This window comes from Lethenteron reissneri, chromosome 1 (assembly GCF_015708825.2).
Source record: "Lethenteron reissneri isolate LAM-NWPU_2019-01 chromosome 1, ASM1570882v1, whole genome shotgun sequence".
NCBI lineage: Eukaryota > Metazoa > Chordata > Hyperoartia > Petromyzontiformes > Petromyzontidae > Lethenteron > Lethenteron reissneri.
Window position 1 is genome coordinate 3282834 of NC_083779.1, and position 20911 is coordinate 3303744.

The 20911-nt window shown below is 46.1% G+C and overlaps 1 protein-coding gene across 1 annotated transcript in view; it reads right to left on the minus strand.

The window, feature by feature from the left end:
- LOC133343849 (gamma-aminobutyric acid type B receptor subunit 1-like) overlaps window positions 1–20911 on the minus strand; it is a 352259-nt gene that overhangs the window by 17853 nt on the left and 313495 nt on the right. Inside the window, exons 11-17 of the mRNA XM_061553804.1 lie at window positions 19253–19318; window positions 11283–11474; window positions 10048–10198; window positions 8936–9027; window positions 7569–7632; window positions 4276–4353; window positions 368–518 (exon numbers count right to left, since the gene is read on the minus strand). Of these exons, the coding sequence (XP_061409788.1) occupies window positions 368–518; window positions 4276–4353; window positions 7569–7632; window positions 8936–9027; window positions 10048–10198; window positions 11283–11474; window positions 19253–19318 (794 nt within the window). The remainder of the gene's footprint in view (window positions 1–367; window positions 519–4275; window positions 4354–7568; window positions 7633–8935; window positions 9028–10047; window positions 10199–11282; window positions 11475–19252; window positions 19319–20911) is intronic.

Sequence of the window (20911 nt, forward strand, 5' to 3'; positions counted from 1 at the left end):
TGACACTCGCCGTGTCTGTACGCACGTACCCCCACGTCACTCCGATGACACTCGCCGTGTCTGTCCGCACGTACCCCCACGTCACTCCGATGACACCCGCCGTGTCTGTCCGCACGTACCCCCACGTCACTCCGATGACACTCGCCGTGTCTGTCCGCACGTACCCCCACGTCACTCCGTGGACACTCGCCATGTATGTCTGCACGTACCACCCACGTCGCACCGCACTCGCCGTGTCTGTCCGCACGTACCCCCACGTCGCACCGAGGACACTCGTCTGACTGCACGTACCCCCACGTCGCTTTGCACCCGCCGTGTCTAACCGCACGTACCCCCACGTCGCACCGATGACACTCGCCGGGCTCACCTGACGTTCCGGTTGTAGATGTTGAAGACAAGGCACACGCATCCGAAGATGATGCCGATTCCGGCGAGGACGGAGAGGGAGATGAAGAGCTTCTGCGAGAGGTAGCGGAACTGGATGACCACCTTGGTTCGGTCGGGAGGAGGTGAGCCTCCTGGAGGTCACACGGCACACGGAGGACTTTCAGTCGGAATTCTTTATTCATCCTCGAGAAATCTCGTGAGCTACGAAGTTTTCTTCGTTTTTTTCCCCACAGGTGTCCAGTAAAGGGTCATAAAGTTAGGAGAACAACATAAAAAAAACAAGAGGGCAATCTATAAGGTAGGTAAATCACTAAGATAAATAGTATGTAACTAAAAGTATACAACTTCTTGGTTCTTTCGGTAAAGTCACGTAGAATGGAAATAATAAAATGATAAAAATAAAACATAATATTTTATAATATTATGTTTAATTTTTATTATTTTATTATTTCCATTCGGTAAAGTCACGTAGAATGGAAATAAAAAAAAACATAATATTTTATTATATAATGTAGTATTTTTATTATTTTATTATTCCCATTTTATTATTTTAATAATAAAAATATAACATAATATTTATTATATTATGTTGTATTTTTATTATTTTATTACTTCCATTCTACGTGACTTTACCGAAAGAACCAAGAAGTTGTATACTGAATGGAAATAATAAAATAATAAAAATAAAACATTATATTTTATTATATTATGTTTTATTTTTATTATTTTGTTTTATTTTTATTCTTTTATTATTTCCATTCTACGTGACTTTACCGAAAGAACCAAGAAGATGAATCCCTGCAGTCACGAAAGCTTTAAATCGAAATTTAAAAGTATAAAAGTTCAAATTTCACACCAAGACAACACACAATCCCTTAAATGAATGTTCAAATACAAATGTAAACAATGCACATTAAAACCTGAATCTGTATCTATCCTGGAGAAATCTGATGAGCTATGAAGCGCGTTCCCACAGAAACCCAATAGGCAAAATCCCCTTTTAATAAACTCTTTGGTTCATTCGGTAAAGTCACGTAGGTAGAAAAATAAAATATATATATTTTACGACGTTTCGATCGCACCGCAAGCGGTCGTCCTCAAACGGAAAAAATAATTAGAAAAACTGCTGGATAATCTTTTTTCCGGATTATTTTTTTATCCGCCTGAGGACCACTGATTGTGTTGCGATCCAAACGTCGTGATTTGTTTGAATTAATTTCTAACTACGTGACTTTACCGAAAGAACCAAAGAGTATGGAAAAAAGGATGGGGCTGGGTGGGGGGTGGGAGGGGTGGGGCTGGGTGGGGAGGGGCTGGTCACCCCGTGGTGTCCTTATAAAACTCAACGTTTAACCTACTCACGCCGGCTTGTGCCCGCTCTCATAGTCGGGCATATTTGCGGAATACACCACGCCGCCGTTGACCCTGGCAATTGACCGAGCAACCCAACGTTTCTACCAGCTCCTCCGCAGGAATGTTTCCATACTAGATTTGAAGCTTTCGTGACTGCAAGGATTCATATTCTTAGGTTTTTTCGCTAAAGTCACGTAGGTAAAACATCAAAATTATTTTATTTATTTTTATTAATTTTGATGTTTTACCTACGTGACTTTATCGAGCCAGATTTAAATCACGTTATTCCATACATAGCCACCAGGTGGCACCACTGACGCACGACATTGAGCTTGTCGATTTGAAGGCAGCCTCTTGCCTTGTTGGCAGATACGGCCCTGAAGAGTTGTGCGGCGGTGGCTTGCGCATTGCAACGAGAAAGTTCAACTCCATGTCACGGCTAGCAACAGTGGCGATTGATATCTGAATCGGTCCCACTCATGCCCCAACACCCCAAACATTTTTTCCCAGCCAGTACTGACCGGCGTGGTGCAGTATGGCCAAGCAAACACCGATTGCCAAAAAAAGGCATGTGGGGAGGCGTTCACTTAGCAGTGGGTTGAGAAAAGAGGGCTGTAATTTGTTGATGCCGAATTAGGCGCCAGCGTGCTAATTGTCAAGTGTCTGAGCCAAAGTCGAAATCAACAGATGGGATCTCTGCGGGAGCGACACTGTCGACAAATGAACTAATGATCAATGACTTGTGTAAAAAAAAAAAACCGCTCATTAAAAAAATATTGGTCACACGAGCGCAACACGTGACCCTCCCTCCCCCCCATGAGAAAATCCTTGGCTGGGTGACAACACGTGGTACACTGTTAATATTGGGGTGTTAATGGTGCATCGATAAATACAATGAAAACAATTCATTAACTCTATTGGAACCTCATTTGCCAGTAAAAATATGATAATTGGTTTTTACTCTTCTATCTGGCAACACAACTGACACCTTTTGGCGTCATCTGGTCCAACCCATGTGAGACTAGGCTCTAAGGAAAGCTGTCTCAGGTGTGGACCAATCAACTTCAAGGACAGTGCACATTATCAGAGTTATGTTTTTTGTTTGCATTATGACTGCAGGTATTGTGGTCTATGCAAACATGACTCCTTGTAACAAAGGTGTCAGTTTTGTTGCCAGATAGAAGGGTAAAAAAACAATTATCAATTCATTAACTGGCAATATGCATAGTTTTCACGATTGCTGCACCGTGCAAAAAATAAAATAAACGGACGGTATATTTTGATTTAAAGCTTTCGTGACTGCAGGGATTCATATTCTTGGTTCTTTCTGTAAAGTCACGTAGAAGGGAAATAATAAAATAATATAAATATAAAACAGTAAAAATTCTCACGACATTTCGACTGCAACACAAAAAAATTCTCACGACGTTTCGACTGCAACACAAGCAATCATCATCAGATGTGAAATCCACTTTACCGAAAGAACCAAGAATATGGACGGTATATTGTTTTACACATCCTATCAGCGTCATGGCCCTTCGGAACGGAATCATTTCAGCAGCATTGATTCAGCACACGCAAACTCTGGACCGGTTTTCGACATGAAGTGTCTCATCTGCAGAGTGCCAGAGTCAGGCGTTCTTAACTTATTCCGGTGGACTTTTTGATGTCAATAAACGAAAACCTTTTTCTAGCTATCCCTCTTAGTTTGATGGGGAATTATATCATACGTAACAGTGCTAGATGTTACGTATGAAAAGTTTACATCAGTGGTTTCCAAATGTTTGCTTGCCGTATAACTCCCTACCACAGCCACCAACTGTCCATACACAATCTATATTTCAACAAGCCATATTTTATTCAATCTTTCAATTATTCATATATGCTACATATATTAGTAGAATGACAACATTTGAGTTACATTTACAAGTAATTAACGCCTAATACATTTATTTAGCGCTTAATAACTGCATTTTTGTTTTTCGATCTGATTTGTAGCTGAATATTTGGTTCAACATTGATTTGAAGCTTTCGTGACTGCAGGAATCCATAACTCTTTGGTTCTTTCGGTACAGGCAGTCTGCCTCAGCAGCAGACCACGCTTTCCCACCTGATGATGGGACGCTTGTGTTGCGCCCGAAACGTCGTTATTTATTTGATTTTATAACTACGTGACTTTACCGAAAGAACCAAAGAGTATTTGGTTCTAGATTTGAAGCTTTCGTGACTGCAAGGATTCATACACTTAGGTTTTTTTTCGGTAAAGTCACGTAGGTAAAAATAAAATTAAAAGTTAATAAAATTAATAATGGAAATAAAATAAAATAATTAATCACGACGTTTCGGAGGCAACACAAGTCTCCGTCATCAGGTGGGACCGTCACAGCTAAAATTACTGTATTTGGTTCACCAGTCCGGTGGGACCCCTTGAGCTCTTTGGAGCTCTTAGATTTTGCCGAGTTTGCTACTGTCCAGCACCACACACACCACTGTTTTGCGAAGGCTCGGACCACACGCACACACACACGCACACACCGATCCATCGGTCCGTGTTGAGCCAGGAGAGATTGTTGTTGTTGCTGTCGTAGTACCCGATCTTCACATACTTCCCATCTAGAGCGCGCACAGACGGGCAGAATGAACGAGTCAAACACAACCGCAAACAAACGTCAACGTCTGCCGACCCGCGGTCGATTTTCCCGGCTACGGCCAAAGATCAGTGTGCGAGTGATATTCAAACCGGTCCTGGTCAACCCGCCGCCCCCCGCTTCACCAGCTCACACCGGTGAGTGTGGTGAAGTATCAAGTTCAAGTTCATTTATTAGGTATAGCCCTATGAGCCATTCGGCACGTGAATCGGGTGCAACCGCAACAAACAAAAAAACATGAAAAAAAACATCTTAAAGTGACTATGTGACTAAGTGCAAACAGAAAATCCAAGAAAAGACAGCAAAATATTGCAGAAAAAAACACCGCACACCAACGCGGTGTGCAAAAATCCTAGTGGGATGTAAGTCAAACAACAAAAACAACAACAACCACAAGACAACTTAGATTAAGGCCATCAGTCTAACTCTGTACTACAACAAACAAACATGGCTAAACCAACACAGCCAAACCAAGTATGGTCAAACAACTCGTATAACCAGCATGTGGAGACCTTCATCCAACAGTGGATCGGCAAGGTCTGCCAATAATAAATCATAGTCACCATAATATAGGTTTTTGAGTCAGATCGCGTTATTTATAAATGTGGCGTAACCCTCCACCACCCGACACGGCCAAACAGTAAAAAATGTGTCACGTTTTCAAAGGACAAAATAATTGACTTCTTTAGCCCACCGGTGTGCTGAAGAGAGAATCAACAGCATTTTTAAATTTGAGTAGTTCGACGTTTCACTGATAATTACAATCAGCTTCATCGGGCAAAAATGGTGAAGCTCTCCTGTTGCTTCCGTTCTTAAATAGAGCAGCCTCAGGGTGACGTCATCATTTAATTCAATTCAGTCTGGTGCAGTGATTAAAATGCGTCGTACTCAAATTTAAAATGCTGTTGATCCTCTCTTCAGCACACCGGTGGGCTAAAGAAGTGAATTATTTTGTCCTTTGAAAACGTGACACCTTTTTTACTGTTTGGCCGTGTCGGGTGGTGGAGGGTTACGACACATTTACAAATAACGCGATCTGACCCAAAAACCTATATTATTAACAATATTGGTCGCGAAAGCCTACACGTGTTAAATTGATCATAGCTGCCCAAGCGATGCAGAGGTAGAGACTGTGGCTCGCAAAAACTCCACGAGTTAAAATCACGATTATATTATTAATCCGTTTCCCACTCCGAGATGTGTGTAAATTTCAGGGTGGCTCCCGTTGATTTTATTTAGAGAGGCGTAGAAGCGCCGCTGTATTTAAAGACATCGTTACTCACCGCATAGGGTTGTAGCAACACGACCGCAACTCTATGGTAGCTGGTGCCAAACTGTGTCACATGCCCTCCCGCATGGCCTTGCGGGAGCCTCGGTGTACCGATAAAGTTATTTTATTTTAGTTTTTCTTACGATTCCGTTCTGATGACATACACGCATAGTACGTCATCAGCATGGAATCGGACAAAAAACTGATGGAATGGAAAAGGGTTAAAATTCCACGTATTTACACAGAAACCTCACCGAGTCTCAAATATTTTTCAGGAGGGGCCTGCCAAATTTTCACATTCGGGGAAATGTTGCTTTGTGTAATTTCAATGGAGTAATTTGGGAGGAATTTTTTTTATTTCGCATTGGGGATGTTTATCAAATACCTGTTTACATTGTATGATTGTTGTTATTTTTATATTTTTTTAGCTAAGGGAGGAAACTGGAGAAAGGGCGGCAGTAAATACACACTCCACACAGGAAGGTGTCTGAGTCGGGAATCGAACCCATGGACTTCTTGGTGCGAGGCACACGTGCAACCAACCTGCCACCCGATTGATCGATCAGGGTTCGACTCTGCCCTTTTTAACCTTCCAGAAAGTCAATAAACTGAGTACAGCTCCTGTCATCATTACTGTAAAGTTCTACAAATTCCCACCGCCGTAGATATTACCTGGATCAACCTTGCAAACGTGGCTTATCATCAATAATTCACATTTGTAAAGTGGCGCGTGCCATCCGTAGATCACAACGCGCCATTGTGTATGGAAAGCCAGGAAATAAACAGGGCCTGCACAGGGTAATCGGCCAGAACTAGGCGGTGAAGAAGGCCAATTTAGAGAGGTGAGTTTTCAAGACAGAGACGTCAATAGCTCTCACGACTCTGATGGCATTATTAGCAAAGACAAAGTGTTATTCCAAAGCCTGGGAACTGCACGGTCACCCCTGCAGGAACAGAGGCTTGCCCTCGGAGTACTTATGCAATATGAGGATGCACCCGGGGGTAACTGGGCGATGGTGATAGGCTCTGCCGGACTCAGCCTGCAGCCAATGGGACGTCGAGCCAGGGGCGTAGCCCTGTGGCTGCATAGCAACATCTAGAATGTTCCAGGGGTGAGGCTGATGATTGGCTGCGTGGCATCACGTGAGCCAGGTTTTATAAGGAGTGGAAAGAGACAGCTCAGGGTCAGTGTGGAGAGGTTTGAGGAGAAACCACGTCTGTGCCTCAGGCACGCCAACGGCCACGTGGCAGGCCGGAGGCTATCTCCCGAACGCCGTTAGCCAGCGGCGTGGGGGGGAGAGGGAAGCGAGCGAATGCCATGCTCGGGTAACGGGAGTAACGGGAAAAAAGGAACCCAGAGATGTGAGAGAAAGCTGTGTAACGAAGAACGAATAAAGACAAGACACGAAAATACGATATCGTCCGGAGTGGGTTTATTACACTTATACTCTTAGTTTTTTCTATAAAGTCACGTAGGTAAAAAATGAAATGAAAATTAATGAAAGTAATAATAGAAATAAAATAATAAAACATCACGACGTTTCGGAGGCAACACAAGTCTCCGTCATCAGGTGGGATCGTCACAGCCAGATTTGCTGTATCAAGTGAGGCAGGGATTCCAAGATGCAAGTTCTTAAATACAAGTTAAGGGAGAGGAGGGGGGGGAGCTTATCAGAAGAGACTTGTGTTGCCTCCGAAACGTCGTGATTTATTATTATTTTATTTCTATTACTTTTATTAATTTGAATTTCAATTTTTTACCTACGTGACTTTACCGAAAAAACTAGAGTATGAATCCTTGCAGTCACCAAAGCTTCAAATGTAGAATTATTACACTTAACAGAAGGAGATCCGAAGATCTCAGGGTGCAAGAGAGTTCGGAGTGAACCCGCAGTGGTGCCCCCCCTCACCTTGAAGCTGCTCTATCAGAGTCCAGGCCATTCTCGCGCCGCTTGCGTCAAACACCACGTGGCCCTGTGTTGCAAGCAGGGAATGTTAAAAGACGGAATGTACGTTCACAAACGTTTCGGCACAACACAACATGCAATGTAATCCCGATCACGATATCGGCATCGTGTCACTAGGCGGTTAAATCCTCTTGCTGAGCAGCGCCGTCGCCCCCCCCCCCCCCCACCACCGTGAATGGTCCATGGAAGGTGATGTCAGAGAACTAAATCTGAGATGCCGTCGAATGACCTTGACGTTCCGCAGAAGGTGATGTGACAGAACTAAATCTGAGACGTCGTCGAATGACCTTGACGCTCCGTGGAAGATGATGTCACAGAACTAAATCTGAGATGCCGTCGAGTGACCTTGACGCTCCACGGAAGGTGATGTGACAGAACTAAATCTGAGATGCCGTCGAGTGACCTTGACGCTCCACGGAAGGTGATGTGACAGAACTAAATCTGAGATGCCGTCGAGTGACCTTGACGCTCCGTGGAAGGTGATGTGACAGAACTAAATCTGAGACGCCGTCGAGTGACCTTGACGCTCCACGGAAGGTGATGTCACAGAACTAAATCTGAGATGCCGTCGAGTGACCTTGACGCTCCGTGGAAGATGATGTCACAGAACTAAATCTGAGACGCCGTCGAATGACCTTGACGTTCCGTGGAAGGTGATGTCACAGAACTAAATCTGAGACGTCGTAAAGTGACCTTGACGTTCCGTGGAAGGTGATGTCAGAGAACTAAATCTGAGATGCTGTCGAATGACCTTGACGCTCCGTGGAAGGTGATGTCACAGAACTAAATCTGAGATGCCGTCGCGAGACCTTAACGTTCCGCGGAAGGCGGTGTCACAGTGACCTCGACGGCATCGGAACGTGCATTTAGTATTTGGCTGCTGTAAATTTCCATGTGATAAGTCAAACTTCGTTGAGATATCATTTGTGACAGCCAAGTCACTTCTGAAAGAAAGCTATATTTAGCTCGGTGGTATAATTTAAAATAGTTTAGCCGAGTAGTGCTCGAGAAGGAGACTGTCGCGGGACTGGATGCCTATCAACCCCTTATCGGTGCCCTACCTAATTACAGACCAATTCAAACCTTGTCGGTCACCCCGTGCCCCTTATCAATGTCAATGTTCATCCTACAAAGTCCCATCACAAGGGAGAAACACAAACAAATAGACAGAAAAAAATTGCCCGTATTGAAACGGCTGTACGCCGTATGGACCTAAAACTAAATTTCCCTGTACAAGAATACGGCGTAAACCGTATGGGTTGACAGCTGTGGGACTGGTTTCATCGGCAGTGGTGGAGCGACTCGTTTACCGAAACGCCGTCGAACGAGGACGAGTTGAGCGCTTTGTAGATCTCGTTGGTGATCGTGTTGTCGGAGTAGTTGAAATCCTCCAGCCGCATCCCTGCAGGCGCCAGACCCGACACCGAGGTGACCACCATCGCCACCAACAAAACAAACAAAGATTCACCCCCCCCCCCCAAACCCCCGTGCAGCCTTAACAAACTTTCGGGGCAAGTGCTGTTAGCGAGCAGCGGCTATGAAGGCCGACGATGTTTTACACAACGCACTCATTTTGAGGCTGAGTCGACCTAGGAGAGTCCCAGAACAGGTTCAGATGACCGTGATTCGAACGCAATCGAAGGGAGATCCGAGAAACCACAGCCAGGCAAAACAAAAAAAATATCCCCCAAGCTCTGTGATCCTCTATATATTAAGGTGTTATCGGTCATTTAAGGAATGTTTTTTATACACGTGGGAGGAAATCGGAGCACCCAAAAGGAAACCCACGCATAGGAGGGGCCAACGCTCTATCCTTTACAGACGGGACAGATTGAGATTAGTCTACACTTGCTGTACTGCCTTCTGCTGGAGAGCCACGGTAATGCAATCTTGATGCACGTGGAAGGAAAGATTCCCAACATTTTCGTGATCCACCGACGCCTCGCTGGATTCGGGGCTATGTGCGTAGCCACCACCCAACGGCCACCACCACAACGAGTAGAAACGTGCGTTTAAGAGTATTTGGCTGCTAGAAATATCCACGTGGTAAGCCACTTCGTTGAGCTATCATTTGTGGCCGAGGCCGCTTCTGAAAAGGAGCTTTATAGCTCAGTGGGCTTTACCTGGTAAAATTAAAAACAGTTCATAGTTTTTTGTCAAGGCGCCCTTCCTCCCCTAACCCAGCTTAAATATACGCTGCCAAGCTTGGTGGTGTTCATTCAGACGCTATCTTTCCGACAGACCTGTTCTTCACCTGAGGACGGCTGCTTGCGTCGTGGCCGAAACGTCGTGAGAATTGTATTTTATTACGTTTTATTTTATTATTTTATTAATTCCCTTCTACGTGACTTTACCGAAAGAACCAAGAAGATGAGTTTATAGTTTGTTTTAGAGTACTCGACAGAAGCTCCGGGTGGCACACCTTTCTTCGCGAGCTCCTGAGCTGTCTTGTTCAGGGCCAGTGCCAATGCCCAGATGGCGTCGTAGGCCAATGGGGCCTCCTGGAAGCCTCCCGTCTCCTCCGGAGTCTTGGTGAGGTTCTTCACCAGGCGACTGATGAACTCGTCCGACGTCTGCAAGGGAGAGTCGCGAGAGACTTAGGGCAGCAGCTTCCCGCAGTGCGACAACAGAGTGGCGGCCATCAATAGGCCCCAGCGGGGCCGGGCCTCCACTAGGCCCGATTGATGGCCGCCACACGGTCGCTAGTAGGAGCCGGGCCGGGCCTTACTAGCGAACATGTTTGAGACATCTTCTTGGTTCTTTCGGTAAAGTCACGTAGAAGGGAAGTAATAAAATAATAAAAATAAAACATAATAAAATTATTCTCACGACGTTTTGGCCACAACGCAAGCAGCCGTCCTCAGGTGAAAACCATTCAGACGCTGTCGCCTCGACGGACCTGGTCTTCACCTGAGGACGGCTGCTTGCGCTGTGGCCGAAACGTCGTGAGAATTATTTAATTATGTTTTATTTTTATTATTTTATTACTTCCCTTCTACGTGACTTTACCGAAAGAACCAAGAAGATGAATCCCTGCAGTCACGAAAGCTTTAAATCAAAATGTTTGAGACATTTCCACATTTCGGTATGAGACACACGCACTCATCTACTCCGTCAGTGGAAGATTAAAAAAAGCAGCCCAAACGCTGTCACCGTGGAAGAGTAACAAACGATGGGCCACACCTCGTCTATTTGCGTGCCTCTCCCGCTCATTCGGAGGAGGTAAACAAGCCGTCCCACAGCCTCACCCCAGAGGCCCTGGGCCTGGCTGTGACAAAAAACCTTTGGCAACTTGCCGCTGCCCTACAATAAGTCTGCGATTCTCCAGCAAACCACACGGCAGAAGAAGCACACAACACTCGGGTGGCGAGATGTGAACTACCTCGTCTGGTATACAGTAGATCGTGGGTTCATGGGTTCGATTCAGACCCTGACACGTGTTTATTTGGAGTTGGTACGTTCTAACCGTGGTCAAGTGGATTTTTCTCAGGGTCCTCCGGTTTTTCCCTCCACGTTTAGAAACATGCGTTTTGGAGTATTTGGCTGCTATACATTTCCACGCGATAAGCAACTTCGTTTAACAATAATTCGTGATAGCCAGACCGCTTCTGGCAACGTAAAACATTATTTAGTTTATAGTTTAGTTCACGCTGTTACCATGTTCGAGACGCCGCGGGTGTTGGCCAGGTCGACCATGAGGATCTCAGTGGTGACCTGACCCTCGACAGCCTCCTGCATCTGCTCGGCCGTGCAGTTGATGGCCAGGTCGGGCTTGAGGTACCACTTGTCGGCGTACCAGCCGATGATGAACCACACGTGCTTCTTGCCGTAGAGCTTCTCTTTGTAGACCTGCATTGCGGCGCGCACACACACGGGGCTCATCGGCGTTGCCACCTCCCGAGGTACGGGTAAGGCCGACACGTATCACGGGCAGATGACCATCTCGAGACACCAAATAGCGATTCGGCTCGATGTTAACTCGCCGCACGGAAAATGCCGCGTTCGCTCGTTAACCGGTTTGAAAAAGGGAGATCCGTTGGCGCATCGGCACAGAGCAAGAACATTGTCAGAGCGGTCCCCTACGGAGGAACAGACAACGTCGGAACAGAACGAGACAAAGGCACATGCAAAAAAAAACGTGTAACCAACTATAATTAACAACATCAACTATAGTGTTCTTGGTTCTTTCGGTAAAGTCACGTAGAAGGGATGTAATAAAATAATAAAAATATAAAACAATAACATTCTCACAACGTTTCGACTGCAACACAAGCAATCATCATCAGGTGTGAAATACACAGCAAGAAAATGTTCTTACTTCATCCACAGCAAGAACATTTTCTTGCTGTGGTTTTCACACCTGATCATTATTGCTTGTGTTGCAGTCGAAACGTCGTGAGAATTTTATTGTTTTATATTTTTATTATTTCATTGTTTCCCTTCTACGTGACTTTACCGAAAGAACCAAGAATATGAATCCCTGCAGTCACGAAAGCTTTAAATCAAAATCAACTATAGTGTTTGAGCAACCTGCTCGTCCTTCGGACGTGACCGCATATTTATCCCTCCCAGTCAGCCAGCAAAGTGTTTTTTAACTGATATAGAGCCCTGTCTCTCTCCACCTTTCTTGAGCCTTCTCTCTATTGTATAACCTCGCAGCTCTGATTATCACGGTAGGCTACATACGGTGCGAGAGAAGTTCAACATACATACACACTGCACATAGACTCAACACTGCCCATAGACTCAACACTACCCATAGACTCAACACTTCACCATAGACACAACTCTACCCATAGACTCAACACTGCACATAGACTCAACACTGCCCATAGACTCAACACTATCCATAGACTCAACAATGCCCATAGACTCAACACTTCACCATAGACTCAACACTGCCCATAGACTCAACACTGCCCATAGACTCAACACTGCACCGTAGACTCAACACTGCCCATAGACTCAACACTGCCCATAGACTCAACACTAACCCATAGACTCAACATTGCCCATAGACTCAACACTACCCATAGACTCAACACTTCCCATAGACTCAACACTGCCCATAGACTCAACACTAAACCATAGACTCAACACTACCCATAGACTCAACACTTCCCATAGACTCAACACTAACCCATAGACTCAACACTACCCATAGACTCAACACTTCCCATAGACTCAACACTGCCCATAGACTCAACACTGCCCATAGGCTCAACACTGCCCATAGACTCAACACTAACCCATAGACTCAACACTACCCATAGACTCAACACTTCCCATAGACTCAACACTGCCCATAGACTCAACACTAACCCATAGACTCAACACTGCCCATAGACTCAACACTTCTCATAGACTCAACACTGCCCATAGACTCAACACTAACCCATAGACTCAACACAACCCATAGACTCAACACTTCCCATAGACTCAACACTGCCCATAGACTCAACACTAACCCATAGACTCAACACTACCCATAGACTCAACACTTCCCATAGACTCAACACTGCCCATAGACTCAACACTGCCCATAGACTTAACACTGCCCATAGACTCAACACTAACCCATAGACTCAACACTACCCATAGACTCAACACTTCCCATAGACTCAACACTGCCCATAGACTCAACACTAACCAATAGACTCAACACTACCCATAGACTCAACACTTCCCATAGACTCAACACTGCCCATAGACTCAACACTGCCCATAGACTCAACACTGCCCATAGACTCAGCACTACCCATAGACTCAACACTGCCCATAGACTCAACACTAACCCATAGACTCAACACTACCCATAGACTCAACACTGCCCATAGACTCAACACTGCCCATAGACTCAACACTGCCCATAGACTCAGCACTACCCATAGACTCACACTGCCCATAGACTCAGCACTACCCATAGACTCAACACTGCCCACAGACTCAACACTACCCATAGACTCAGCACTACCCATAGACTCAACACTACCCATAGACTCAGCACTACCCATAGACTCAACACTGCCCACAGACTCAACACTACCCATAGACTCAACACTGCCCATAGACTCAACACTAACCCATAGACTCAACACTGCCCGTAGACTCAACACTACCCATAGACTCAACACTGCCCATAGACTCAACACTAACCCATAGACTCAACACTGCCCATAGACTCAACACTAACCCATAGACTCAACACTGCCCATAGACTCAACACTGCCCATAGACTCAACACTAACCCATAGACTCAACACTGCCCATAGACTCAACACTACCCATAGACTCAACACTGCCCATAGACTCAACACTAACCCATAGACTCAACACTGCCCATAGACTCAACACTAACCCATAGACTCAACACTGCCCATAGACTCAACACTTCCCATAGACTCAACACTGCCCATAGACTCAACACTAACCCATAGACTCAACACTACCCATAGACTCAACACTTCCCATAGACTCAACACTGCCCATAGACTCAACACTGCCCATAGACTTAACACTGCCCATAGACTCAACACTAACCCATAGACTCAACACTACCCATAGACTCAACACTTCCCATAGACTCAACACTGCCCATAGACTCAACACTAACCAATAGACTCAACACTACCCATAGACTCAACACTTCCCATAGACTCAACACTGCCCATAGACTCAACACTGCCCATAGACTCAACACTGCCCATAGACTCAGCACTACCCATAGACTCAACACTGCCCATAGACTCAACACTAACCCATAGACTCAACACTACCCATAGACTCAACACTGCCCATAGACTCAACACTGCCCATAGACTCAACACTGCCCATAGACTCAGCACTACCCATAGACTCAACACTGCCCATAGACTCAGCACTACCCATAGACTCAACACTGCCCACAGACTCAACACTACCCATAGACTCAGCACTACCCATAGACTCAACACTACCCATAGACTCAGCACTACCCATAGACTCAACACTGCCCACGACTCAACACTACCCATAGACTCAACACTGCCCATAGACTCAACACTAACCCATAGACTCAACACTGCCCTAGACTCAACACTACCCATAGACTCAACACTGCCCATAGACTCAACACTAACCCATAGACTCAACACTGCCCATAGACTCAACACTGAACCCATAGACTCAACACTGCACCCATAGACTCAACACTGCCCATAGACTCAACACTACCCATAGACTCAACACTGCCCATAGACTAACACTAACCATAGACTCAACACTGCCCATAGACTCAACACTAACCCATAGACTCAACACTGCCCATAGACTCAACACTGCCCATAGACTCAACACTGCCCATAGACTCAACACTGCCCATAACTCAACACTAACCCATAGACTCAACACTGCCCATAGGACTCAACCACTACCCATAGACTCACCAACACTGCCCATAGACTCAACACTAACCCATAGACTCAAGCACTGCCCATATACTCAACACTACCCATAGACTCAAACACTGCCCGCATAGGAGCGCAACACATGCCCATAGACTCAACACTCTAACCCATAGACGCAACACTACCCGTAGACTCAACACTGGCCCATGAGACTCAACACTGCCCATAGACTCAACACTGCACCATAGACTCAACACTGCCCATAGACTCAACACTGCCCCATAGACTCAACAACTGCCCATAGACTCAAACACTGCCCATAGACTCAACCTGCCCATAGACTCAACACTGCACCATAGACTCAACCTGCCCATAACTCAACACTGCCCATAGTCCTCGACACTACCCATAGACGCAAACAACTGCCATTAGACTCAACACTAACCCATAGACGCTACACTAGCCCATAGACTCAACACTCTGCCCATAGACTCAACACGGCCTCATAGACTCACACACTAACCATAAAAAGACTCATAGACTCAACACTGCCCATAAGACTCAACACGAACCCATAGAACTCAAACACGGCCCATAGACTCAACATTAAACCCATAGACTCAACATTAGACCCATAGACTCAACATTAAGCCCATAGACTCAACATTAAACCCATAGACTCAACACTGCCCATAGACTCAACACTACCCAGAGACTCAACACTGCCCATAGACTCAACACTAACCCATAGACTCAACACTGCCCATAGAACTCAACCTCAACCCATAGACTCAACACTCCCCATAGACTCAACACTGCCCATAGACTCAACACTAACCCATAGACTCAACACTGCCCAATAGACTCAACACTACCCATAGACTCAAACACTGCCCATAGACTCAACACTAACCATAGACTCAACACTGCCCATAGACTCCACACTACCCATAGACTCAACACTACCCATAGAACTCACACTTCACCATAGACTCAACACTTCACCATAGACTCAACTCTACCCATAGACTCAACACTGCACATAGACTCAACAACTGCCCATGGACTCAACATATCCATAGACTAACATGCCCATAGACTCACACTTCACCATAGACTCAACACTGCCCATAGACTCAACACTGCCCATAGACTCAACACTGCACCGTAGACTCCAACACTGCCCATAGACTCACACTGCCCATAGACTCAACACTAACCCATAGACTCAACATTGCCCATAGACTCAACACTACCCATAGACTCAACACTTCCCATAACTCACACTGCCCATAGACTCAACACTAAACCATAGACTCAACACTACCCATAGACTCAACACTTCCCATAGACTCACACTGCCCTAGACTCAACACTACCCATAGACTCAACACTACCCATAGACCACACTTCCCATAGACTCAACACTGCCCATAGACTCACACACTGCCCATAGACTCACACTGCCCATAGACTCAACACTAACCCATAGACTCAACACTACCCATAGACTCAACACTTCCCATAGCTCAACACTGCCCATAGACTCACACTAACCCAATAGACTCAACACGGCCAATAGACTCAGCACTTCTCATAGACTCAACACTGCCCATAGACTCAACACTAACCCATAGACTCAACACTGCCCATAGACTTAACACTGCCCATAGACTCAACACTAACCCATAGACTCAACACTACCCATAGACTCAACACTTCCCATAGACTCAACACTGCCCATAGACTCAACACTAACCAATAGACTCAACACTACCCATAGACTCAACACTTCCCATAGACTCAACACTGCCCATAGACTCAACACTGCCCATAGACTCAACACTGCCCATAGACTCAGCACTACCCATAGACTCAACACTGCCCATAGACTCAACACTAACCCATAGACTCAACACTACCCATAGACTCAACACTGCCCATAGACTCAACACTGCCCATAGACTCAACACTGCCCATAGACTCAGCACTACCCATAGACTCAACACTGCCCATAGACTCAGCACTACCCATAGACTCAACACTGCCCACAGACTCAACACTACCCATAGACTCAGCACTACCCATAGACTCAACACTACCCATAGACTCAGCACTACCCATAGACTCAACACTGCCCACAGACTCAACACTACCCATAGACTCAACACTGCCCATAGACTCAACACTAACCCATAGACTCAACACTGCCCGTAGACTCAACACTACCCATAGACTCAACACTGCCCATAGACTCAACACTAACCCATAGACTCAACACTGCCCATAGACTCAACACTAACCCATAGACTCAACACTGCCCATAGACTCAACACTGCCCATAGACTCAACACTAACCCATAGACTCAACACTGCCCATAGACTCAACACTACCCATAGACTCAACACTGCCCATAGACTCAACACTAACCCATAGACTCAACACTGCCCATAGACTCAACACTAACCCATAGACTCAACACTGCCCATAGACTCAACACTGCCCATAGACTCAACACTAACCCATAGACTCAACACTGCCCATAGACTCAACACTACCCATAGACTCAACACTGCCCCATAGACTCAACACTACCCGTAGACTCAACACTGCCCATAGACTCAACACTGCCCATAGACTCAACACTGCCCATAGACTCAACACTGCCCATAGACTCAACACTGCCCAACTGCCCACTGCCCATAGACTCAACCACTGCCCATAGACTCACACTGCCCTAGACTCAACACTGCCCATAGACTCAACACTGCCCATAGACTCAACACTGCCCATAGACTCAACACTACCCATAGACTCAACACTGCCCATAGACTCAACACTAACCCATAGACTCAACACTGCCCATAGACTCACACTGCCCATAGACTCAACACTGCCCATAGACTCAACACTAACCCATAGACTCAACACTGCCCATAGACTCAACACTAACCCATAGACTCAACACTGCCCATAGACTCAACTGCCCATAGACTCAACACTAACCCATAGACTCAACACTGCCCATAGACTCAACACTACCCATAGACTCAACACTGCCCATAGACTCAACACTAACCCATAGACTCACACTGCCCATAGACTCAACAACCCATAGACTCAACACTGCCCATAGACTCAACACTGCCCATAGACTCAACACTGCCCCATAGACTCAACACTGCCATAACCACCATAGACTCAACACTGCCCATAGACTCAACACTACCCATAGACTCAACAATGCCCATAGACTCACCACTAACCATAGACTCAACACTACCCATAGACTCAACACTGCCCATAGACTCAACACTACCCATAGACTCAACACTAGCCCATAGACTCAACACTACCCATAGACTCAACACTGCCCCATAGACTCAACACTACCATAGACTCAACACTGCCCATAGACTCAACACTACCCATAGACTCAACACTGCCCATAGACTCAACACTGACCACTAGACTCAACACTGCCCATAGACTCAACACTGCCCATAGACTCAACACTGCCCATAGACTCAACACTGCCCATAGACTCAACACTGCCCCATAGACTCAACACTGCCCATAGACTCAACACTAACCCATAGACTCAACACTACCCATAGACTCAACACTACCCATAGACTCAACACTGCCCATAGACTCAACACTGCCCATAGACTCAACACTACCCCATAGACTCAACACCCATAGACTCAACACTGCCCATAGACTCAACACTGCCCATAGACTCAACACTGCCCATAGACTCAACACTGCCCATAGACTCAACACTGCCCATAGACTCAACACTGCCCATAGACTCAACACTGCCCATAGACTCAACACTGCCCATAGACTCAACACTACCCATAGACTCAACACTGCCCATAGACTCAACACTAACCCATAGACTCAACACTGCCCATAGACTCAACACTGCCCATAGACTCAACACTGCCCATAGACTCAACACTGCCCATAGACTCAACACTGCCCATAGACTCAACACTGCCCATAGACTCAACACTACCCATAGACTCAACACTGCCCATAGACTCAACACTGCCCATAGACTCAACACTGCACCTCCGATTAGAACTGTAGGCCACGTACGGTGCGAAAGAAGTTCAACATCCATCCATAGAGGTGCGGTAGCGAGAGAGTCATTGTGAATTCCAGACCGTGGGGAACCGCAGCAGAGGACGGGGCACCTCTCACGCGAAACTAAACCGGCGAGCGTCACTCACCTGACAGAACACCTTGCGCGCTTCCGTCTCGTAAAAGAGCCCGACGATAATCCTGGCATCCTGACGCTGAAAAGCAACAAAAGCGTGTCGGTAACGTACGCGTGTATGCTCAACTTCTATCGCGCCGTACGCGACCCAACCGTGCTCATCGGAGGCGTTCATCGGTAACGCGAGAGGGTTCCCTCGTTTGGTCGGGCGGCGAACGCGGCCCGGGCGGCGGGGGTAGTGCGACCGGTCACGTGCCGCAGAGGCTCGCGGCTCGGCTCCGGTAGGCAGCCCTGGTCAATGCCGCGGGGTGAAGTAACTGTAAAATACTACTCGCCGTCTGCTTCACAGTGGATGCTAAAGATCGCACCGACGTCGTTCGAAACGACGTGGGTTTTCGTGCGACGGCACCTCCGGTTGGCTAGGTGCGGCGCGAAAGAAGCGAAACGTACATGCATGCACACGTACGGCGTCACGGTCTACATTTGCTAAATTTGAAGCATTTAAAACCTAAAGTTGCTCAGTTGGGATCGCACATAGCAGCAATCCTCGCACTTTACTGGCGGACTGCAAAGGGACAGCTGCCACTTGGGGGGGGGGGCGGTAGCGGCCTTTTAAATAATTGGAACCTCATTTGCCAGTAAAAAATATGATAATAGTTTTTTTTACCAATTTCTCTGGCAACAAAACTGACACCTTTTGGCGTCATCTGGTCCAACACCATGTGAGACTAGGCTCTAAGGAAAGCTGTCTCGGGTGTGGACCAATCAACTTCAAGGACAGTGCATACATTATCAGAGTTGTGTTTGCATTATGACTGCAGGTATTGTGGTCTATGCAAACATGACTCCTTGTAAATGTTTGAGATGTGGTGCAAGCCGCCGCCGTCACGTGTAAAGCGCTCTGAAATGCCCCGGCGTAGAGAGCGGCTCTATCGAATCGTTCTCATTGCTGTCGCACGATCGTTTCCGAAAGCAAAGTAAAAGCTGTTACTCGGTAGGGTTTCTGTTCAAGTAACTTCAACTGAGTCCTCATTTTTGAAGCTCAAGACAACGGAGGAACTAGCTACGAGAATAGAAGCAAAAAGCAGATGCAATTCATACTCTTAGGTTTTTTCGATAAAGTCACGTAGGTAAAAATAAATAATAAAGTAATAGCAAATATTCTTTTATTGTAATCACAGCTGTGACGGTCCCACCTCATGACGGAGACTTGTGTTGCCTCCGAAACGTGGTCGATTTATTATTTTATTTCTATTATTATTATCATTAGTTTATTATTTTCTTTACCTACGTGACTTTACCGAAAAAAACTAAGAGTATGAATCCTTGCAGTCACGAAAGCTTCAAGTCTAGATGTAAATCAGCCACCGTTATTTTGATTTCTTCCGTATGTGTGTTGAACTTCTTTCTCACTGCACGTAGCCAACCGTGATCATTGTCGTCTTTTCACCAGTTTCATTTCGGCTGTGCCATCGGCATCGTGTCATCAGCTCGTCACAAAATAGATCACCAGGAGGGAGATATCACCGACCAATTTCTCAGATACCTTCCGGTGACCTCATCCACACTTACTGGGAAACTGAACGCTCCAATGCAGCCCGATAAACAGACATGTTCGTTGCATGGCGGCAAAACCCAATCGTGTAATTCTCCAGAGCTGCAGTTGTGCCAA